Below are 19,666 nucleotides of genomic sequence, written 5' to 3'. Positions count from 1 at the left end.
TAAATTATCTAAACACAAAAAGTTCACAAAACCTAAAAAATTTTAAAATTCAGTTTGAATTGTAGGTAGTCTACTGTAATGTAAGTTCAGATAAAATGTACCTTATCATATTAAAACATCAGAAAGAATATTTATTGTAATTTTTTCCATAAAATAAACGTATTAGATTTTAGAAAAGGTAATGAAAAAAAAAAAACATATTTTATTTCCCTCGTTTAAAAGCATTCTGTTTTATTTCTTGCAATATATCGTATTGGGTCTATACTAGTATTAATTCCCAAACAGTACTATACCTAAATTTAAAATTAATTTTCGAAATTTTTATATTTCTTGAAGTTTTAGTTTTAAATTCAACTTATTTCACCTGCCCATCAAGATACTTTGATATTTAGGCCTCGTTTTAACCACCAAGAACGGGTTGAATTGCCAAAATGTGAAATATTGCTCAAAATCGGAGCCAAAAATCGGTGGATTATTGTTATCTATAAGCGGATTTAAAACTTCTTCGGCTCGAAATCTTTTCAAGAACTAATTTTTTAAGTAATATAGCAATGTTAAGCAATTTCTTTCACTGTTTTAACTTTTTATTAAAGAAAATTTGAAAGTCGTGGCTCCAATTCAGCCGTCAGAGCTCAAGGTCAACCAGGCGTTGAAAAAAACACACGTTAACATAAAGAACCGAGGAAACAGTATATTTTAATATTGGGAATATCAATTACGATTCAAATTTTTAAAAATAAATACAAAACGCAGTTTAAGAAATCTCAGTTTATGTCCCCAGTGTAATACTGTGAATCGTTTCTATTATTTTTTCCAATGCCAAATTTTTTAAATACCAATAAAATACGATGGAGCAAGAAACTTACAAACTCCATTTATCATAGGAAAGTAGACCTAAATACCTTTTATTTAAAATACAAATCATCAAATTGTAACGGGTACTTTTTGAGAAAATTTAGTTTTCACCACTATATAAGTCGTTTCTATTATTTTTTCTACCAATGTAGCTTTTATGTATAGAAATTTAGCTTAAAGAATTTTTTACGATCGGCCTATAATTGGTCATATCTCCCATACTAGGTCCTGCCCCTAAAAGCTTAACCGTATTTAACTAGTTGCATTATCAATTTGTGTAGAACAAAACTATATATATGTATTTTGAAAATCCTTAAATCTTTCACACACATGCACATTATTAAATATCATTAAAGCATATCTTAGGGCGCTATAAAAAAATAAAAGAAAATGTAATGTTCAATAAATTTTTGAATTGTAACAGATTTAAGCTGTTTAAATATTGGGGTTTTTCTATTTAAGACATGAGAAAACTTATTTCTACAAATATTTGATTAAATAAAAAAGTATTAATATAAAAGTAGTTGGTGGAGGGTATTTAAGATTCGGCTCAGCCGAATATAGCACTCTAACTTGTTTTTTATAGTATATATTTTTTTTAAATATATGTTAAATTAAATAAGATGGATTTAGTTACAGAAAAATGTCATGTTTTTATCTTTATTAGTTTCTTGTAAAAATTTTTTAAAGTTAAGTTATACACATTTATTTAAATTAAAAAATATGTTTGTTGGAAATAATTTGTATATTTACCATAGAATATCACTTGAAAGTTAAAAGCTACTTTATTTTATGGTGGTTGGTCGAAATGTCCATGGACGTTATGCCAAACCAAACAGTGTCATAGTGTCCATGTAGGTTATTAAAATTTCATAAGTGTCACAATGTCCATGAGAAAAGTGGCATAAAGTCCATGGATTACAAAAAGTCCATTTATCATGAAAAGGCTTAATATAGCGAAGCCGGTATTCAAAATACACCTGAGATCAAAACCATGGGCCCGGCCGAAAACCGATAATCCTGCAGACTTTTTTAAATGAATCCAGAATACAACATACAGCAAAGTTAAGAGCAATTCTATCCAGGATAAGAGTGTCACTTTTTTAAATCCAACACACATTTTCCAATACATTACTGTTTAATAGTGTCACAAAGACCATGGACATTATGCCACTTTTAAAAGTGGACCATGGGCAATATGACTCTTTTAAGTTTGTCAAAACGTCCATGAAAGCTCCTAAGTTTAAAAAATAAATGTCAAATGTTCTCATCAAGTATGCCCAATAATTCGGCCAAATCTATAATCTTCGGAGGGGGTGAGGTCCTTGATATACCCAATTTTCGTATTTTTTTATTAAAAACTATAAACTTTTATATGATTTAGATCAATTTAATGGATATCTATTGAAAGTGTTAATACCAACATTCTTCCACAAAATGTATTTTTAACATGACATGATATAAACTAAAATAATATCCTTAATGGTTTTTATACTTTCATATCCTACAAAGTTTTCCACATTATTATTATTTTTTAATTATATCGTAGAAAAAATTACAGGGGAAATATATTCAAAAAGCTCCAGTGAACACTATGTGAGCATATTACAGTCAAATCTTAAGATCAGTGCCTTCGAAATGGACTTGGGCAACTTTATATCTCGGCAAGAGATACGATAAAGTTAAAAAATAACATTACTGTAGGAAAGAACACTGAAAAATTGGAATAAGTTGCTCAGAGCACCGCCCTAAATCCAAAAGATTATTTTGGACTACAATTGATCAAAAACTTCCGATGAAATAGTGATCAAAAACGGATTTCCTTTGGGGAAAGCAAGGGTAAGGCAAGGCGATTGCGGAAAACAATGGGGAAAAAAAAAATTACCAAAATGGCTAAAGTAGATCCAGATATTCAAATCAGAACCAAAATAGATAAAAATTTTGATATACAAGAAATTTAAATACATAATGATATATAAAATTTACACTTTATTTTGTCCGACAAAAAAGTAAATTTACTTTAATTTTAGATGATATACAGAAAAATTTTAAGTGCAATAATTTAGTTTTATTGTTATTTTTGTAGCATTGTATATTAACTAAATGATTTTGAAAAAATTTTCCATATTCAATAATCATTTAACCGATTTTTCGCTGAATGAATATAGCATGAGTGCTTTTGCACTTTATTTTGTCCGATAGTGTATATAACTTTGTCATTCCGTGTGTAACACCAAGAAATATTCATTTGAAACCCAACAAACAAACTGAGTCGATCTAGCTATGTCCGTCCGTCCGTCCGTCTGTCTGTATAAAACATTCTCACGTTAACACGAAGCAACAAAAATTAACGAAATTAACCCAAAATATTTACTACTGTCCTAGGCAGTTTGGTATTGAAAATTAGCAAAATCGGTTCCCATCGGGAAAAGATATGAATCAAAATTTAAAACAACTCCGAAAAAAAATAAGCATTTTTTACACATTCCGATGTAATTTTCACGAAAACTATGTAATATAATTGCATGAAAATCAGCATATATTTGTTTCTGCACAAGGGCTTGACTTCTATTGAAAATTAGCGGAATCGGTCCACAATTTCATATACCTCCCACACAAAAGTACATATTCCCGGAAAATGAGTTTTTTGTTAATAACTTCCCTCAGAATATTGATATCTTAACAAAATTTTACAAGTTAAAATCTTATGAGAATAGAATTCATTCAGAGAAAAATTTTTAGGATCGGTCTATAATTGGACATAGCTCCCATACAAGGTCCCTCCCGAAAATCACTTAAACACGCATAACTCATTACTAAATTAAGATATCCATATAAAATTTGGAACAAGTATTGTTCTAATATACATAAATATTACTGTGGCATTTTTTTCTGATCGGTCCATAATTGGTCATAGCTCCCATACAAGATCCTCTCCCGAAAATCACTTAAACGCACATAACTCATTACTTAATTTAGACATCCATATAAAATTTGGTACAAGTATTGTTCTTATATACAGAAATGTTACTTTGTGTTTTTTTCCGATCGGTCCATAATTGGTCATAGATCCCATACAAGGTTCCCTTCCTTACGTAAACGCACATAACTCATTACGAAATATTGATATCGATACATTTAGCACAAATATTGCTCTTATATACATAAATCACACTATAAAATTTGTTCACGTATATTTGGTCATAACTCCCAACAAGATCACCTCTAGAAAATCAATTGTATGCACAATATTCATTACCAAATAATGATATAGATACAGAATTTAGCCAACATTTTGTCTTTATATACATTAATGTTACTGTGGAATTTTTTACGATCGGTCCATAATTGGCCACAGCTCCATACAAGGTCCTCCTATGAAAATCTCTTAAACGCACATTACTCATTACCAAATAAAGCTATTGATACAAAATTTCGCACAAATATTGGTTTTGTATACAAAAATTATATTTTAAGATTTTTCACGATCGGTTCATCGATCGGAAAATCACTTGAACACACATTAGTTATTACTAAATTACGATATAGATACAAAATTTGACTGAAATATAAATAGCCTTTATATACAGAAATGGTACTTAAAGATGTTTTTACGATCGGTTGATAATTGAATTTCCTTAAATATCACTAAATCATATCTTAAGGCGCTTTAAAAATATAAAAGAAAATGGAGTTTGTAATGTTTAATAAATCTTGCAATTGTAAATGAGTTAAGCTGTTTAAATCTTGGTGTTTTTCTATTTAAGACATGAGAAAACCTACTTCTACAAATATTTGATCAATTAAAAAAGTATTAATATAAAAGTAGCTAGTGGAGCACTTTAACTTATTAAAAATATATTATTTGCAAAAAATTTGTATAAAATTTCAAGGATAATAAATAAAATTTTATAGGGATATTGTTTATATCTTTTCATTCTTAAAAAATAAAACATAATTCAAAATATAAATATTGAAATAGTCTTCTTTAGTTTGAAAACCAAATTGTTATAACAGGGTGACTAAAAATATTTTATAAAAATGTTTGAAAATTGTATGCACCTCCAATTTTAAAGTCCTTTACAAAGGATAAACGATCAGAAATTGAAAAAACTGAGTACGCAGTTATACCACATAAATTATGTGCTTTCGTATGTATATGGGTTGATTCGTGTGTGAAAAATGCTGTTGGGCGGAGTAATTTTCTAAAAGTATAAAAACATATTGAAAGATGAATTCATCCATATTTTATATGAACAATGCTTTATATGCATCGTTTGAGAGGTCTACCTATATAATCACTACATAATTACTAAACCGATTTACATAAAATTCGGCATATTAATAGGTCTGACCTCAGAAGTTAAAAATGACTCTATATGATATTGATTGGATGCTACGCACATTTTTATGTTCACTTTTAGAATAACATCTATCACACCAAATTTCTAGGCTAAATATAAAAAGACATGAAAAATTTTCAAGAAATTTGGAAACAGACAGTGTATTTTTGGAATCAACTTTTTGATGCTTCATGAAATTTTGCACGACAACAGTTCTATCGTGGAAGGTTAGGTTAGTTTGAGGAAGAGAATGTTTAATATATCAAATCCGAATAAATACCCATATACTAATTTCGGGACTGTTGCGATTTTAATGAAATGCAATGACCTTTTTCCGTCCATTTTTTGTTACATTTATAATGCTCATGATATTAAGGTAGTTAAAATTTTAATCAAAAATTTATTTATATTTGAAAACTCTAAAATGTTTGTAGGCCCTTAACTTACTTTTTATAATTAGATAAAATAAAAATCTTTAATCAATTTAATTTATTATCAAAAATAGATTTTCATCTAAAGCGTAAAATCGGTTGTAGATTCGTATACCCCGTCACTTATATTTTCCACCGGAAAACTATTCTTATTTGAAAACCTGTAATCCGCTGTATATACTCAAAAAAAAACTATTTTAAAACAGAATCGGATGTAGTTTACTACGATCGAGAAATAGCATATGGAAATTTTTTATCAACGTTATATTGTTGTAGATCCGTATATATTACTCTCATCGCTTATATTTTCCACCTACGATGCCACTTTGGTATGCAGAATAAAAACTACTGAACAAAAACCGCTCCTAAAATAGGGTAAATAATATATTCATATTACATTTTTCACAAAAATTTCTATTTATATAACTCTCAATTCGAGAAAACAATAAAGATCCGTTAGGTTAGGTTGATAGAAGGATGTATACTACATCAAACCCGAAGAAATACACCTAGGCCACTATCGGGCCTGTTGTGCGCTCCTTAAAGATCCGTAATCATTCATATTTTCCATATAAATCGAGTTTTATATCAAAAATATAAAATTTGAATTTATTGTCGATATAGCAATAATAATCTGCAATAAGTTAAATAAACTATCAAAAAATTATCTTGATATAAATTCGGTTGTCATTTTTTAAATGCAGCTCAAATCTAAAAAATCTTGATATGTATTTGACTACTCATTAGAGTGTCCTGAAAGACAGCACTTTTGCAAATATCAAACGTAAAATTATTTGGGTAACTTTTTTTGTATTTCTAACGATATTTGACCTTTCAACCTTTATTTCTTCGGATTTAATAAGTGGTGTCTAAATCCATCCAAAACTTTAGTCTGGATGCATAAGTTAGAGTGCTAACCCCAAGATTTAAACAGCTTAAATCTGTTACAATTGCAAGATTTATTGAACATTACAAACGCCATTTTCTTTTATATTTTTAAAGCGCCCTAAGATATGCTTTAGCGATACTAGGGCAGGACCTAGTATGGGAGATACAGTAGTTTTCCGATTTAACGAACCCATATGTTTTCAGGCCTGTTCGTAAAATTGAAAAGTTCGTTATATGCAGTACTAACTAAAACGTGGGTTTTTGGTAGGAAAATAATTAAAAAGAGGTACATAAAATATTTTTCAAATGTATTTTATAAAAATTAATTCTTTTTTTTATAAAAATAGCACAAAACACAAAACTCCGAATCTTATATACCCACCTTCAAACCATATTTGTGTCGAATTTCATCACTGCATTTTTAATTCAGTCATGAGCGTTAAAGTTATTTCTCGAAGTTCATCGCTATACTCGTATTTTTAAGCGAGTAATGAGCGTTGAAGTAATTTTCTAAAGGGGGCCTGATATGGAGGGTAAGGTCAATTATGGACCGATTCCCATAAAATTTGTTAGAGATTTCGGTTAGTATAGAACATGTTTGTATCGAATTTCGTATTGTTAAGCGAGTAATGAGCGTTAAAGTCATTATCTGAAGGACAGATGGACATAGCTACATCGACCTAGAATTTAATAAGGACCTAGAATGTGTTACAGTTTTGGGTATAAAAGCACCGCTTAAAACAACGGTATAGTTTTTTGCTACAACTTAGGTTATTTGTTATTTTTGATAAATGTCATTTTATCTTCATTTAAATAATAATTTTTTTATTAGTTCGTTAAACAGATTACAAAAAACAAGTTTTGTTCGCTATTTAAGGTAGGAAAAATTAGCTTGTTCGTTAAATGCGATGTTCGTAGAATTGAATGGCCGTTAAATCGGAAAACTACTGTATGACCAATTATGGACCGATCATAAAAAATCTTTTAGTAACATTTCTGTATATAAAAGCTATATTTCAGTCAAATTTTGTATCTATATCGTAATTTAGTAACAAGTAATGTGTGTTTTGTTTCAATAGCTTTATTTAATAATGAGTAATGTGCGTTTAAGAGATTTTCGTAAGAGGACCTTGTATGGGAGCTATGACCAATTATGTGCCATTAATGTATATAAAGACAAATTTTTGGCTAAATTCTGTATCTATATCATTATTCGGTAATGAATATTGTGCACTTAGTGATTTTCTTGTATGGGAGCAAATATGGTAATGAGTTATGTGCGTTTGACTGATTTTCGGGATTGAAACTTGTATGGATATCACTATTTGGTAATGAGTTGTGTGCCTTTAAGTGTTTTTCTGAAGGGAACCTCTTATGGGAGCTATAACCAATTATGAACCAATCAGAAAAAAATTTCACAGTAACATTTCTGTATATAAGAGCAATACTTGTACCATTGTATATGGATATCTTAATTAAGTAATGAGTTATGTGCGTTTAAGTGATTTTCGGTAGGGGACCTTGTATGGGAGCTATGACGCGTTTAAGTGATTTTCGGGAGAGGACATTGTAAGGGAGCTTTGTCCAATTATGGACCGATCTAGAAATTTTTTTTCTATATGAATTCTATTGACATCGAATTTTAATTTGTAAAATTTTGTTAAGATATCAACATTCTGAGGGAAGTTATTAACAATAAACTCATTTTCCGGGAATATGTACGTTCGTATGGGAGGTATAAGAAATTGTAGACCGATTCTGGCAATTTTCAACAGGAATAAAGTTCTCATGTAAAAACAAATGTATGAAGATTTTGATGGAATTATATTGCATAGTTTTAGTGAAAATTACATCAGAATGTGTAAAAAATGTTTATTTTTTTCGGAGTTGTTTTAAATTTTCATTCATAACTTTTCCCGATGTAAACCGATTTTGCTCATTTTCAATACCAAACTGCCTGGGACAATAGGGAATATTCTGGTCAAATTTCAATAATTTAGTCAACTTCCTTTTTTCGTGAGCGTGTTTTACACAGACAGACGGACATAGATAAAAGACTCAGAATTTCATAAGGACCAAGAATATATATACTTTGTTGGGTCTCAGACGAATATTTCTTGGTGTTACACACAGAATGAAAAAGTTATATATACCCTCTATCACCACTGATGGTGGTGGAGGGTATAAAAATAATATTTTTAAACATACTTTTTTTATAAATGGATGTATTTTTGAGAAACAATGACAAAACAAGTTAGATTGCTATATTCGGCTCTGCCGAATCTTAAATACCCTCCACCTGCAAACTACTTTTTATTAAAACCCAAAATAAATATGTTATAGGGCCGAATTTATAGTTTATACTAAAGAAATAAATTTTACTTAAGTATTAAAGTACATACTAAGTACTTAAGTACTTTATTTTCCTTATGGAGAACTGTAAAACCCGGCACATGTTTTGTTTCCGTAATTAAGATACTATTTATCATTTTGTAACTTATTTATGCATGTATGTATGTAACTAATTTTGATTAGGACAAGAAACATTTGTATTAAGTGATTTTCAGATATCGACCGATTACTCTTCGACCTATTATGTTCCGATCCTGCCAATAACTTATATGGGAACTATGACCAATAATGTACCAATTCGAAAAAAAAAAATTCAAAATGATTTATCTATACACAGAACATACTCATGTCGAGTTTAATAATAAATTATGTGGTATTATGTGGTTTTCAGAAGTGAACCTTATATGGGAGCTAGTTATGGACCGATGCTGAAAAAATTCCTTATATGGAATGTAACCAATTATGGACCGATGTGGAAATTTTTCACCAATGATTTACATATACAAAACAAATTCACGTCGAGTTTTACCCTGATAGCTTCATTTATCAATGAATTATGCGCATTTAAGTGATTTTCGGATGTGGACCTTATATGTGAGCTATGACCAATTAAGGACCGATCCGAAAAAAAAAAAAATCGTAAAATAATTAATATTTATACACAAAACATATTCATATCGAATTTTATCCCGATAGCTTTATTTATCAATGAATTAAGCTTGTTTAAGCGATTTTAGGATGTGGACCTTATATGGGAGCTAGTACCAATTGTGAACTGATCCGGAAAAAATTTCACTGAATGATTTATATCTATATACAGAACATATTCACCTCGGGTTCTACCCTGATAGCTTTATTAATCAATGAATTATGCGCATTTGAGTGATTTTCGGATGTGGACCTTATATGGGAGCTATGACCGATTATGGACCGATCCGGAACAAATTTCGTAGAGTAATTCATATACACACAAAACACATTCATGTCGAATTTTATCCAGATAGCTTTATTTATCTATGAATTATGCTCGTTTAAGTGATTTTCTGATATGAACCTTATATGGGAGCTATGACCAATTATGGACCGATCCGGAAAAAAATTCCGTAGAATGATTTATGTATATACAAAACATATTCATGTCGAATTTTATCCCGATAGCTTTATTTTTCAATAAAATATGTTCATTTAAGTGATTTTCGAAAGTGGACCTTATATGGGAGCTATGACCAATTGTGGACCGATAAGTCGGTAGTTTTAATTCCTGTTCATATAAAGTCAATATGTACAAAATTTTGTGTTGATACCGATATATTTGAGGAAGTTATTAACGATAAATTAATTTCCGAGAATATGTACCTTTGTATGGGGGCTATGTGAAATTTTGGATCGATTGTTACAATTTTAAACATAATTAATCTATAGATGGACAAAATAATCTGTGACAAAATTTGTCGAATTATCTTTGGTAGTTTCTGAGAAAACTACTCAAGAATTGGGGAAAAACACTTAATTTTTTTGAGGTAGTCTGAAATTTTTACTCATAACTTTTTACGTTGTGAACCGATTTTGCTGATTTTCAATACCAAACTGCTTAGGAAAACAATGAATACTCTCAGTGAATTTGGTTGATTTTGTTTGCTTAGTTTTAACGTGAGCATGTTTTAACAAGACAGACAGACAGACGGACATAGCTAAATCGACTCAGAATTTCATAAGGATCCAGAATATATATACTTTGTTGGGTCTAAGATGAATATTTTTTGGTGTTACACACGGAATGACAAACTTATATATACCCTCTATCACCACTGATGGTGGTGGAGGGTATAAAAACGGTGGTTTTACTCTTTAATGAACACCTCAAAATTGTTTGTCAAATTAAAAGTAGTTTTGTTTTCTCTGCCAAGATCAAGGATTCTTCATATTTTCCTAGGACAAAAAAAAAACGTAATTTTATTCTTTTTAAAGGAATTTGAAATTAATGAGCGCAAATTTTTCATGATTTTGTGCAAAATTTCTTATAATCGTTTCGGATTTTTTCCAATTGCATGTACTTTTTCAAACAGCAAAAAATCTCTTGAAATTTTGTACGGTTAATGGTACGTATTTTTGAAATTAATAAATTGCCCCGAAGACGTTTGCCTCTTTACACCAGCACTACAATTCAAAGTACGGTGTGACCTAATTTAAATTGAACAGTTCTTTAAATATACTGCACATGGAAAAAATAAAACAAATAATTTGAATGTGTCATTAGTTCCCTACCAGTGATTGAAAATGCTGATTTCAGTATAATTTCTCAAAAAAAGTTTCTTAAATTTTTCTACAAATTAGTCAAAATTTCCTAATTTAAGCTCATTTTCAATTTCTACATTTTTAAGGGACTTTTGGTCCAGAAACTGACTTTAAGGATTAAACAAGTAGGAAAGTGTAGATGCCCGACTACACTTTCCCCGAGCATATAATACCCTACACCATGTGTATATTTTAAAAATTTTTATTTTTCATAAAGAAACTTTTATGTTAAATTTTACTTAATTCCAAAGTATTTAAGCAATTTATTGATAAAAAAAAATACAAATTTTCTAGATGAGGCTGCATGTAGGGGTATAGGTCAAACATGAGCCGATCCTCATTAAATTTGGGAATACTGATACCATAAAAAATTTGGCATTAATACTATTTTTGTAAACAGAATTGTTATTTAAAATTTTTTTCACGATCGGTCCATCTTTGGTCATAGCTCCCATACAAGGTTACCTCCCGAAAATCACTGAAACGCACATAACTCATTACCAAATATTGATATCTATATATTTAGCACTAGGTATGCCAATACCGGAATCCCGATCCCGAAAATCCGGGGATTTTTCGGGATTGGAAAATCTCGAATCCCTGGATTTGCAAAATATTGAATGAGCCAAAATTTCATTCAATTCGCTTCAAAATTACGATCCTAGTTTATTTTTGACTTATGCAGAACAGAATTCAGCAGAGGTAATTTTGTACATTTGAACCTTTTAGTTTTTATACCCACCATCAAAAAAGATGGGGGGTATATTGATTTTGTCATTCCGTTTGTAACACACATAAATATTTCTTATAGGTAAGGTTTGTTTGGTATTGGAAATGGGGAATATCGGTCCACGTTTTCGGATAGCCCCCATACAAGTGGCCCCTCGAAAAGCAGCTTTAACAGCCATAACTTGTTTAAAAATACGAATATAGCGATGAAATTCGACATAAGTAAGTTTCTTATGATCCAAAATCACTATGCAAATTTTATGAGGATCGGTCCATAATTGACCCTACCCCCCATATAAGGTCCCCTTCAGAAAATGACTTTAACGCTCATTACTGGCTTAAAAATACTAGTATATAGATGAAATTTGACTTAAGTAAGTTTCATACGAGTCAAAATCTATCTAAAAAATGTTATGAGGATCGGTCCATGATTGACCCTACCCCCCATATAAGGTCTCCTTCAGAAAATGACTGCAACGCTCATTAATGGTTTAAAAATACGAGTGTAGCGATGATATTCGACACAAGTAAATTTAATACGAACCAAATTCTGTCTACCAAATTTTATGAGGATCGACCCATAATTGACCCTACCCCCCTATATAATATCCCCTTCAGAAAATTACTTTAACGCTTATAACTGGCCTAAATATACGAGTATATAGATGAAATTTGACATAAGTAAGTTTCGTTCGAGTCAAACGAGGTTTGATGGTGGGTATATAAGATTCGGCGTAGCATATAACACTCTTACTTGTTTAAAGTGGTATGATTCCTTATATATTGCATACAAATTTATTTTTTCATTTCGTCGTAGACCCACACATTCTTTGCCTATAGTAGACTCATTCTATTTAGGCCGCAAATTTGGACCAAAACTAACACAAGAAATCCTAAAAGAACCTCCTCTGAAAATCAATGCCCATATTAATATCAATACATTACAATCAGCTACTTGATTAAATTAATTTTTAAAATCGAATCGATTAGAATCTCTAAAAATAATACAAAAATTGTGTAATATTCAATTTCTTCGGCTTTTCATACAAATTATCATATTTTTTTTAAATTGATTCTCTTAAATGAAAAGTATTTTGTTGTCTGCGTAGTATTTTGCAAGAAAATAGTAGACCATTCTTCGATCGAAATTTATCATACCTTTTTAAATCGATTGGTTTCAAATCGTTCGAATTCCATCACATACTGGAATATTTATTTTATTGCGGCACATTCAAATATAAAATTTATTTTTTAAATGATATCTAGAAGGTTTTGCATTTCAAGCTTTCTACAAATCTGAGTGATAACGGTAAATGTAAATTAAATTGTTCTGAATGTACATTTTCCAAAGAAAAGGTTTACTTATGATCTAAATTGGTATTAGAAGGATTGAACGTGACATTTATTTTTATTTAGGAACTATGTATTTCTAAAATTATGATATTCTAAAAGTTTTTAATTAAGAATTGGAATTAATTGAAATGCTTTAATTTAAATTTATCTTCTGTCGATTAATTTCCACAAGATTAAAAATTTTTCTTCACGTTGGGAGCTATGACCAATTATGGACAGATCCGAAAAAAAAAAATCGTAAAGGAATTAATATTTATACACAAAATTAATATTATACACATCATGCCGAATTTTATCCCGATAGCTTTATTTATCAATGAATTAAGCTTGTTTAAGTGATTTTAGGATGTGGACCTTATATGGGATCTAGTAGCAATTGTGGACTGATCCGGAAAAAATTTCACTGAATGATTTATATCTATATACAAAACATATTCACCACGAGTTCTACCCTGATAGCTTTATTAATCAATGAATTATGCGCATTTGAGAGATTTTCGGATGTGGACCTTATATGGGAGCTATAACCGATTATGGACCGATCCGGAACAAATTTCGTAGAGTAATTCATATACACACAAAACACATTCATGTCGAATTTTATCCAGATAGCTTTATTTATCTATGAATTATGCTCGTTTAAGTGATTTTCTAATGTGAAACTTATATGGGAGCTATGACCAATTATGGACCGATACGGAAAAAATTCCGTAGAATGATTTATGTATATACAAAACATATTCATGTTTTATCTCGACAGCTTTATTTATCAATAAAATATGTTCATTTAAGTGATTTTCGAAAGTGGACCTTATATGGGAACTATGACCAATTGTGGACCGATACAGATCTAAGTCCATAGTTTTGATTCCTGTTCATATAATGTCAATATGTACAAAATTTTGTGTTGATATCGATATATTTGAGGAAGCTATTAAAGATAAATTAATTTCCGGGAATATGTACCATTGTAGGGGGGCTATGGGAAATTTTGGATCGATTGTTACAATTTTAAACATAATTAAAATATAGATGGAAAAAAAAATCTGTGACAAAATTGGTCGAATTATCTTTGGTAGTTTCTGAGAAAACTACTCAAGAATTAGGGAAAAAAACTTATTTTTTTTAGGTAGTCTGAAATTTCTACTCATAACTGTTTACGTTGTGAACCGATTTTGCTGATTTTCAATACAATGAATATTCTCAGTGAATTTGGTTGATGTCATTTGCTTAGTTTTAACGTGAGCCTGTTTTAACCAGACAGACAAACAGACAGACGGACATAGCTAAATCGACTCAGAATTTCATAAGGACCCAGAATATATATGCTTTGTTGGGTCTCAGATGAATATTTTTACACACGGAATGACAAACTTATATATACCCTCTGATGGTGGTGAAGGGTATAAAAATGGTTGAAAATTTGCTGCAAAAATTTTAATTTCCTTAAAATTGTTTTTTACTTAGATAAATTGTTTATGCATTGTATTTTTATTAAAAATCCTCAAAGTTCATGAAGAATATTGTCGAAATCCTCTATAGTAGTCGTTACGTACATTAGGGTGGTCCTGGTTGTTTGGAGATTAATAAAAGATAAAATTCGAAGGTGTCGTTTTTAAAAATTTTTTGTGTTACATTCGAAATTACATTATTAAAAATCAAATATAATTTAATTATTATTAATATCATTTGTTTTTATTCGAATTTCAAATGATAATCTAAAATTAAAATCTTTAGTTAGTTTCAACTGTTTCGTTTTGAATCAAACATTTCGTTTCGAATGAAACATTTCCACTGTCCTTTCTGAAATTCAAATGAGTAATATAATTTTCTTTCTAATTTCAAATGAAAATTCCCATCATTGTTTTCATGACAAACTTTTATTAAAAACTGTTATTAAAAATGTCCAAATTTTCGAATTTTCTAAAAATACTTTAAATATACTAATGAAAAATGAAGGAACTCGACATTAAAGGAAATAAAAATTATTTAAAAGCAAAACATTTGCATTGTCATCTATTGTCTTCTAGTTTACCAATTTTCAATGATTGGTCCAAATCTGTTACAATTTGATCGCTGGTATAATTATACCCTACACTACCACAGTGGGGAGGGTATTATACGTTTGTGCTGATGTTTGTAACGCACAAAAATATTGGTCCTGCACCCACCTTAAAGTATACCGATCGACTCAGAATCATTTTCTGAGTCGATTAAGCGTGTTTTTCGGCCCAACGACGAAAATGGTTGAAATCGGTCCATTATTTCACCTAGCCCCCATACAACCCTACCCCCTGGAAAGGGCTTTTGAGTTCATAATTATCTTAAATATTGTAGTATCTCTACAAAAAACTTAGTTCTATATACGTCTTAATAATACTACCAATTTTCTTAATTATCGGACTTTATTTGACCCTAGCCACAATACAAAGTCCCCTTCAGAAAATGACTTGAAGGTCAATAATTCACTAATAAACACCAGTATCACTATGAAATCATGCATACATAACTCTAACTCTAAACGTAAAGCCATGTACCAAAATTTATAAGGATAGGCCCATATTTACCCTTGCCCCCATATAACCTCTCTTTTAGAAAATCACTTTTTTCAACAAGTTGTTAAAATATTTCGGAATTAAGGTAAACAACTTAAATGCTTTGTTATTAAATATAATCCAAATTTGTAACATACTCAGTGGTGTAAGGTATCATATGGTCGGCCATGCCCGACAATACTTTCCTACTTGTGTTTAAACTAAGTAGGAAATAGATACATATTTTACCGTGATACAATTTTCATTTTTTTTATTGGACTTGAACGAGACCATATACACATGATACTGGAGGTTATTTAAAGTGAAACTGTGTTTTTAGTTTTTCATTTTGTGATCTTTTCTCCTTTAAAGGAGAAAGGACTTTCAATTTGTAAGGATATTAAAATTTATTAAAATATATGTACTGAATAATTTTCGTCAATATGGGTATCAAATGACAGAGGACGATCTCCGGAAATCAAATGTATTTTTTGTTTTTATTTTTCAGGACGAAATATTTTAAATAATGTCCTTTGAAAATTTCATTCTTTCATATCCTTGAGAATTTCTATTATTTGTTTCTTAAATAAATATAACTTGAAACTTTATGTATTATTTACCACTAGAGTCCGACCGAACTCAAAATTTCGTTCGGTACCAAACACCGAACCCGAACTTCGGTAAATTTGAAAGTTCGGCCGAACCCGAACATTGTTCGGTTTTCAAAGTTCGGTGAACACGAACTTTTTTTCTTAAATGAAAAATGCATTTATGATTAAAAAGTAACAAATTTATAACATTTAAAACCAAAATATGAACATCCGGAAGATAATTGGCAATTGGGTCAATTATCAACTAATTCCGAATTCCAGAGAGTGATTAATTTCTAATAACAAACCATTTTTGTGAAATGCATATATCTTAACACTTTTGTTTTTGGTTTTTAAACAATTTATTGACAATGATATAATACCGTCAAAATATTTCATCATATGTTTGTATTTATCATAATATTGATATACATGATCATATTATGATCCAATGTGATCAAAATTTCGTTTTAAATATGTATCGAAATCAAAATGAATTTTATCGAATCAGTAAAAAAATAAAAAATATATATAAATATAAAGATAATAAATATACTTACTGCCGGTCAACACTAGGAAACTATTTTTGGGAAACTTTTGATTTTGCGTGAGAGAGAAAGAAATATCATTCATCTCTCTCGCGATACGGGGTTTCTCGTACTCGGAAACTTGTTTTGTTTTGTTATTCTTCTCATTCGTACAAAAACAAATCAATGCAATTAACACGTAGTTTCTGAAACAAAAGTTTCTATATGTAGACATTAAAGAAACATTAAAAGAGAGTTAAGAAAAAATTTCACAACTAAAGTTTCCGTGTGTGGACAGGCACTTAAAATACTTACAAATTTCAATTTACCGATTCATATGAAATTTTGGTTCCATTTTTAATACCAATCAAACTGCAACAATAGTTTAGGTCCTATCGTTCTTTTAAGAGACAGACAGACATGTATAGATCGTTTTAGAACAAGGACCTAGATAATTTCGATATTACAAATGAGATCAAAGATTTATAATCGAAACTACATAATTTAAAAAGTGATAAAATGTTTCACTTTTCTTAGCTTTTTAATCAGTTTCTGGTTTACAGTTTTTCAAATCAACCGAAAAAACGAACAGTTAAAAAGGCGTTTTGTACCTATATCGGAAATTTATTGTACATCCAGGATGTATGATAACATCTGTAAACAAATTTTCAGCATTTTTAAAACTTTTTGATGATGTAAAATTATGATAAATAAAAATTTTATAAAAAGTTCGGCGTTCGGTGTTCGGACAAAATTTCTCCGAACACCGAACATTGGCCGAACCTCACTTTTTACCGAACCGTTCGGTCGGACACTATTTACCACATACTTAAAATTTGTTTCTATTGCTTTATTAGTTGAGCCGCCAGAAAAAATTATATTATTACTCTAATATGAAAGAATTAATTTTTTGACAACTACAGAAATCAACGTGGGAAAATATTCGACATTACTTTGTGGACTTGAACAAAACCAAATATAACTGAAAGTAGTGTTCTTATATAGAAAAACTGTATATTCAGTTTTAAATTTTTTGATCCCTTCTTCTTTTTAAAGGACTTTAAACTTTTAAGGATATATTTTTTATATTTATTCAAATATTTGTATCCCTGTGTAACTGGGCGTAAAATTAAGTAGTACGGTCTCTTAAAATGGAAATATCATTTTAAAATGTTATCATTCCATATAAAGAATGAAATTATAAAATTGATAATTATTTTTATTTTTCAGGACAAACAAAATTAAAATTATTTTTTTTTGTCCTGAAAAATAGAAACAAATTATCAATTTAAGTTTTTAATTCTTTACAAAAATATATGGGCAATTTACTGTCCCATCCCATAAAGCGACTATAAAGCTTTTTTTTTTTGAGTAAAACAAAAAGTTTTAATCAATTTTAAGTTGTTATCGATAATGCCAAATTGTTTTCAAGAAGTTGTTATACTTCTTGAAAAAATCTTAAAAGTATAAACTTTGGTCCTCGATAAAATCTAAACAGTAATAAATTTGAAAATTTTGAACAACTTTAAACTTAATATTTATACATAGCATGTGTATACAAATTTTCATAAAAATCTGAAAAATTGAGAATTTTTGAAATGTCCTGGTTTATGTTAATTAAAAACTAATACGAAATCGTCAAAAAGTTTCGATTCTTATATCAAAGATTGTGTATAGTCATCAAAACCAAGTAAAATCGTCACTTCCAAAATATATACCGAGCCAAAAAACAGTTCCCCAAAACGCTTGAGCTGGATCCGCGCCTGAACTAGTTGCATTATCAATTTGTGTGGAACAAAATTATATATATTTTGAAAATCCTTAAAAAATATAGAAGAAAATGGCGTTTGTAATGTTCAATAAATCTTGGAATTGTAACAGATTTAAGCTGTTTAAATCTTGGGGTTTTTCTACTTAAGACATGAGAAAACTTATTTCTACAAATATTTGATCAATTAAAAAAGTATTAATATAAAAGTAGCTGGTGGAGAGTATTTAAGATTCGGCTCAGCCGAATATACATGGCACTCTAACTTCTTTTATTTTTGTTTAAGCATGCACCAAAAATATAAATTTATGATGGAATTTTGAGAGGTTGTCTCGCACTTTTTATGGACTTATCACTTCTCAAAAGCATGTCTGAATTGTTGAAGATTTGGGTCACGAAGATATCTGGGGTCTTCAAAAAAATGATTTCAACAAACATACAGACATATCTTACTCGACTCCGCTATCTCAGATTTTATATATTTAATAGGGTCGGAAATGATTTATAGAAATAACAAATGGAAAGTAAACTTATTGTGAAAATTGTGCCTAAGCTACTACCAATTTAATTCCAATCGGAAGACATCGGTTTCAAAAGTTTTGTCACTTGTGACGAAATTTCCCATACATATAAATATTTACTGTAGTAGCTGTTTTGACCATTTTTTATTAAATTAAAACATGTTAAATATATAATATAAAGTTTTATATATAAATACTTACTTAGATTTCGCATGTGTTAAAATGTGAGACTTTAAATTTGTAGATTGGGCAAATTTCTTATTACAACCATCAAAAGGACAAACGTAGGGTCTATCACCGGTATGTATCCGAACATGAGTTCTGTAAATATAAGAAAAGTACACTTTATTACATTTAATTTTTTATACAATTTATTTTTTCCTTTAAATTGTATAATAAAATTTTATAACAAATAAAATTTAAGTCTACGTTAATAAATTTCTAACATTCCGATATTTTATATACAGTTAATCACAAAAA

At 29.5% G+C, this 19,666-nt stretch overlaps 1 protein-coding gene across 3 annotated transcripts in view; it reads right to left on the bottom strand.

Moving 5' to 3' along the window:
• The window catches only part of LOC119603824 (transcription factor Sp3), a 208,521-nt gene that overhangs the window by 20,204 nt on the left and 168,651 nt on the right, over nt 1-19,666 (bottom strand). For 2 of the 3 annotated variants that reach the window (XM_037956021.1, XM_037956024.1), the window contains exon 5: nt 19,388-19,507. In XM_037956021.1, the coding sequence (XP_037811949.1) occupies nt 19,388-19,507 (120 nt within the window). Of the gene's footprint in view, nt 1-6,223; nt 6,264-19,387; nt 19,508-19,666 lie in introns of those variants that run through there. The other variant, XM_037956022.1, reaches the window with a different exon arrangement.

Source organism: Lucilia sericata, unplaced genomic scaffold, assembly GCF_015586225.1.
Source record: "Lucilia sericata isolate MDLA Ls3-8-SP2 unplaced genomic scaffold, ASM1558622v1 Contig000343F_arrow, whole genome shotgun sequence".
Lineage (NCBI taxonomy): Eukaryota > Metazoa > Arthropoda > Insecta > Diptera > Calliphoridae > Lucilia > Lucilia sericata.
Note: the sequence above shows the minus strand (reverse complement) of the source record. Positions and strands in the feature narration are given on the sequence as shown.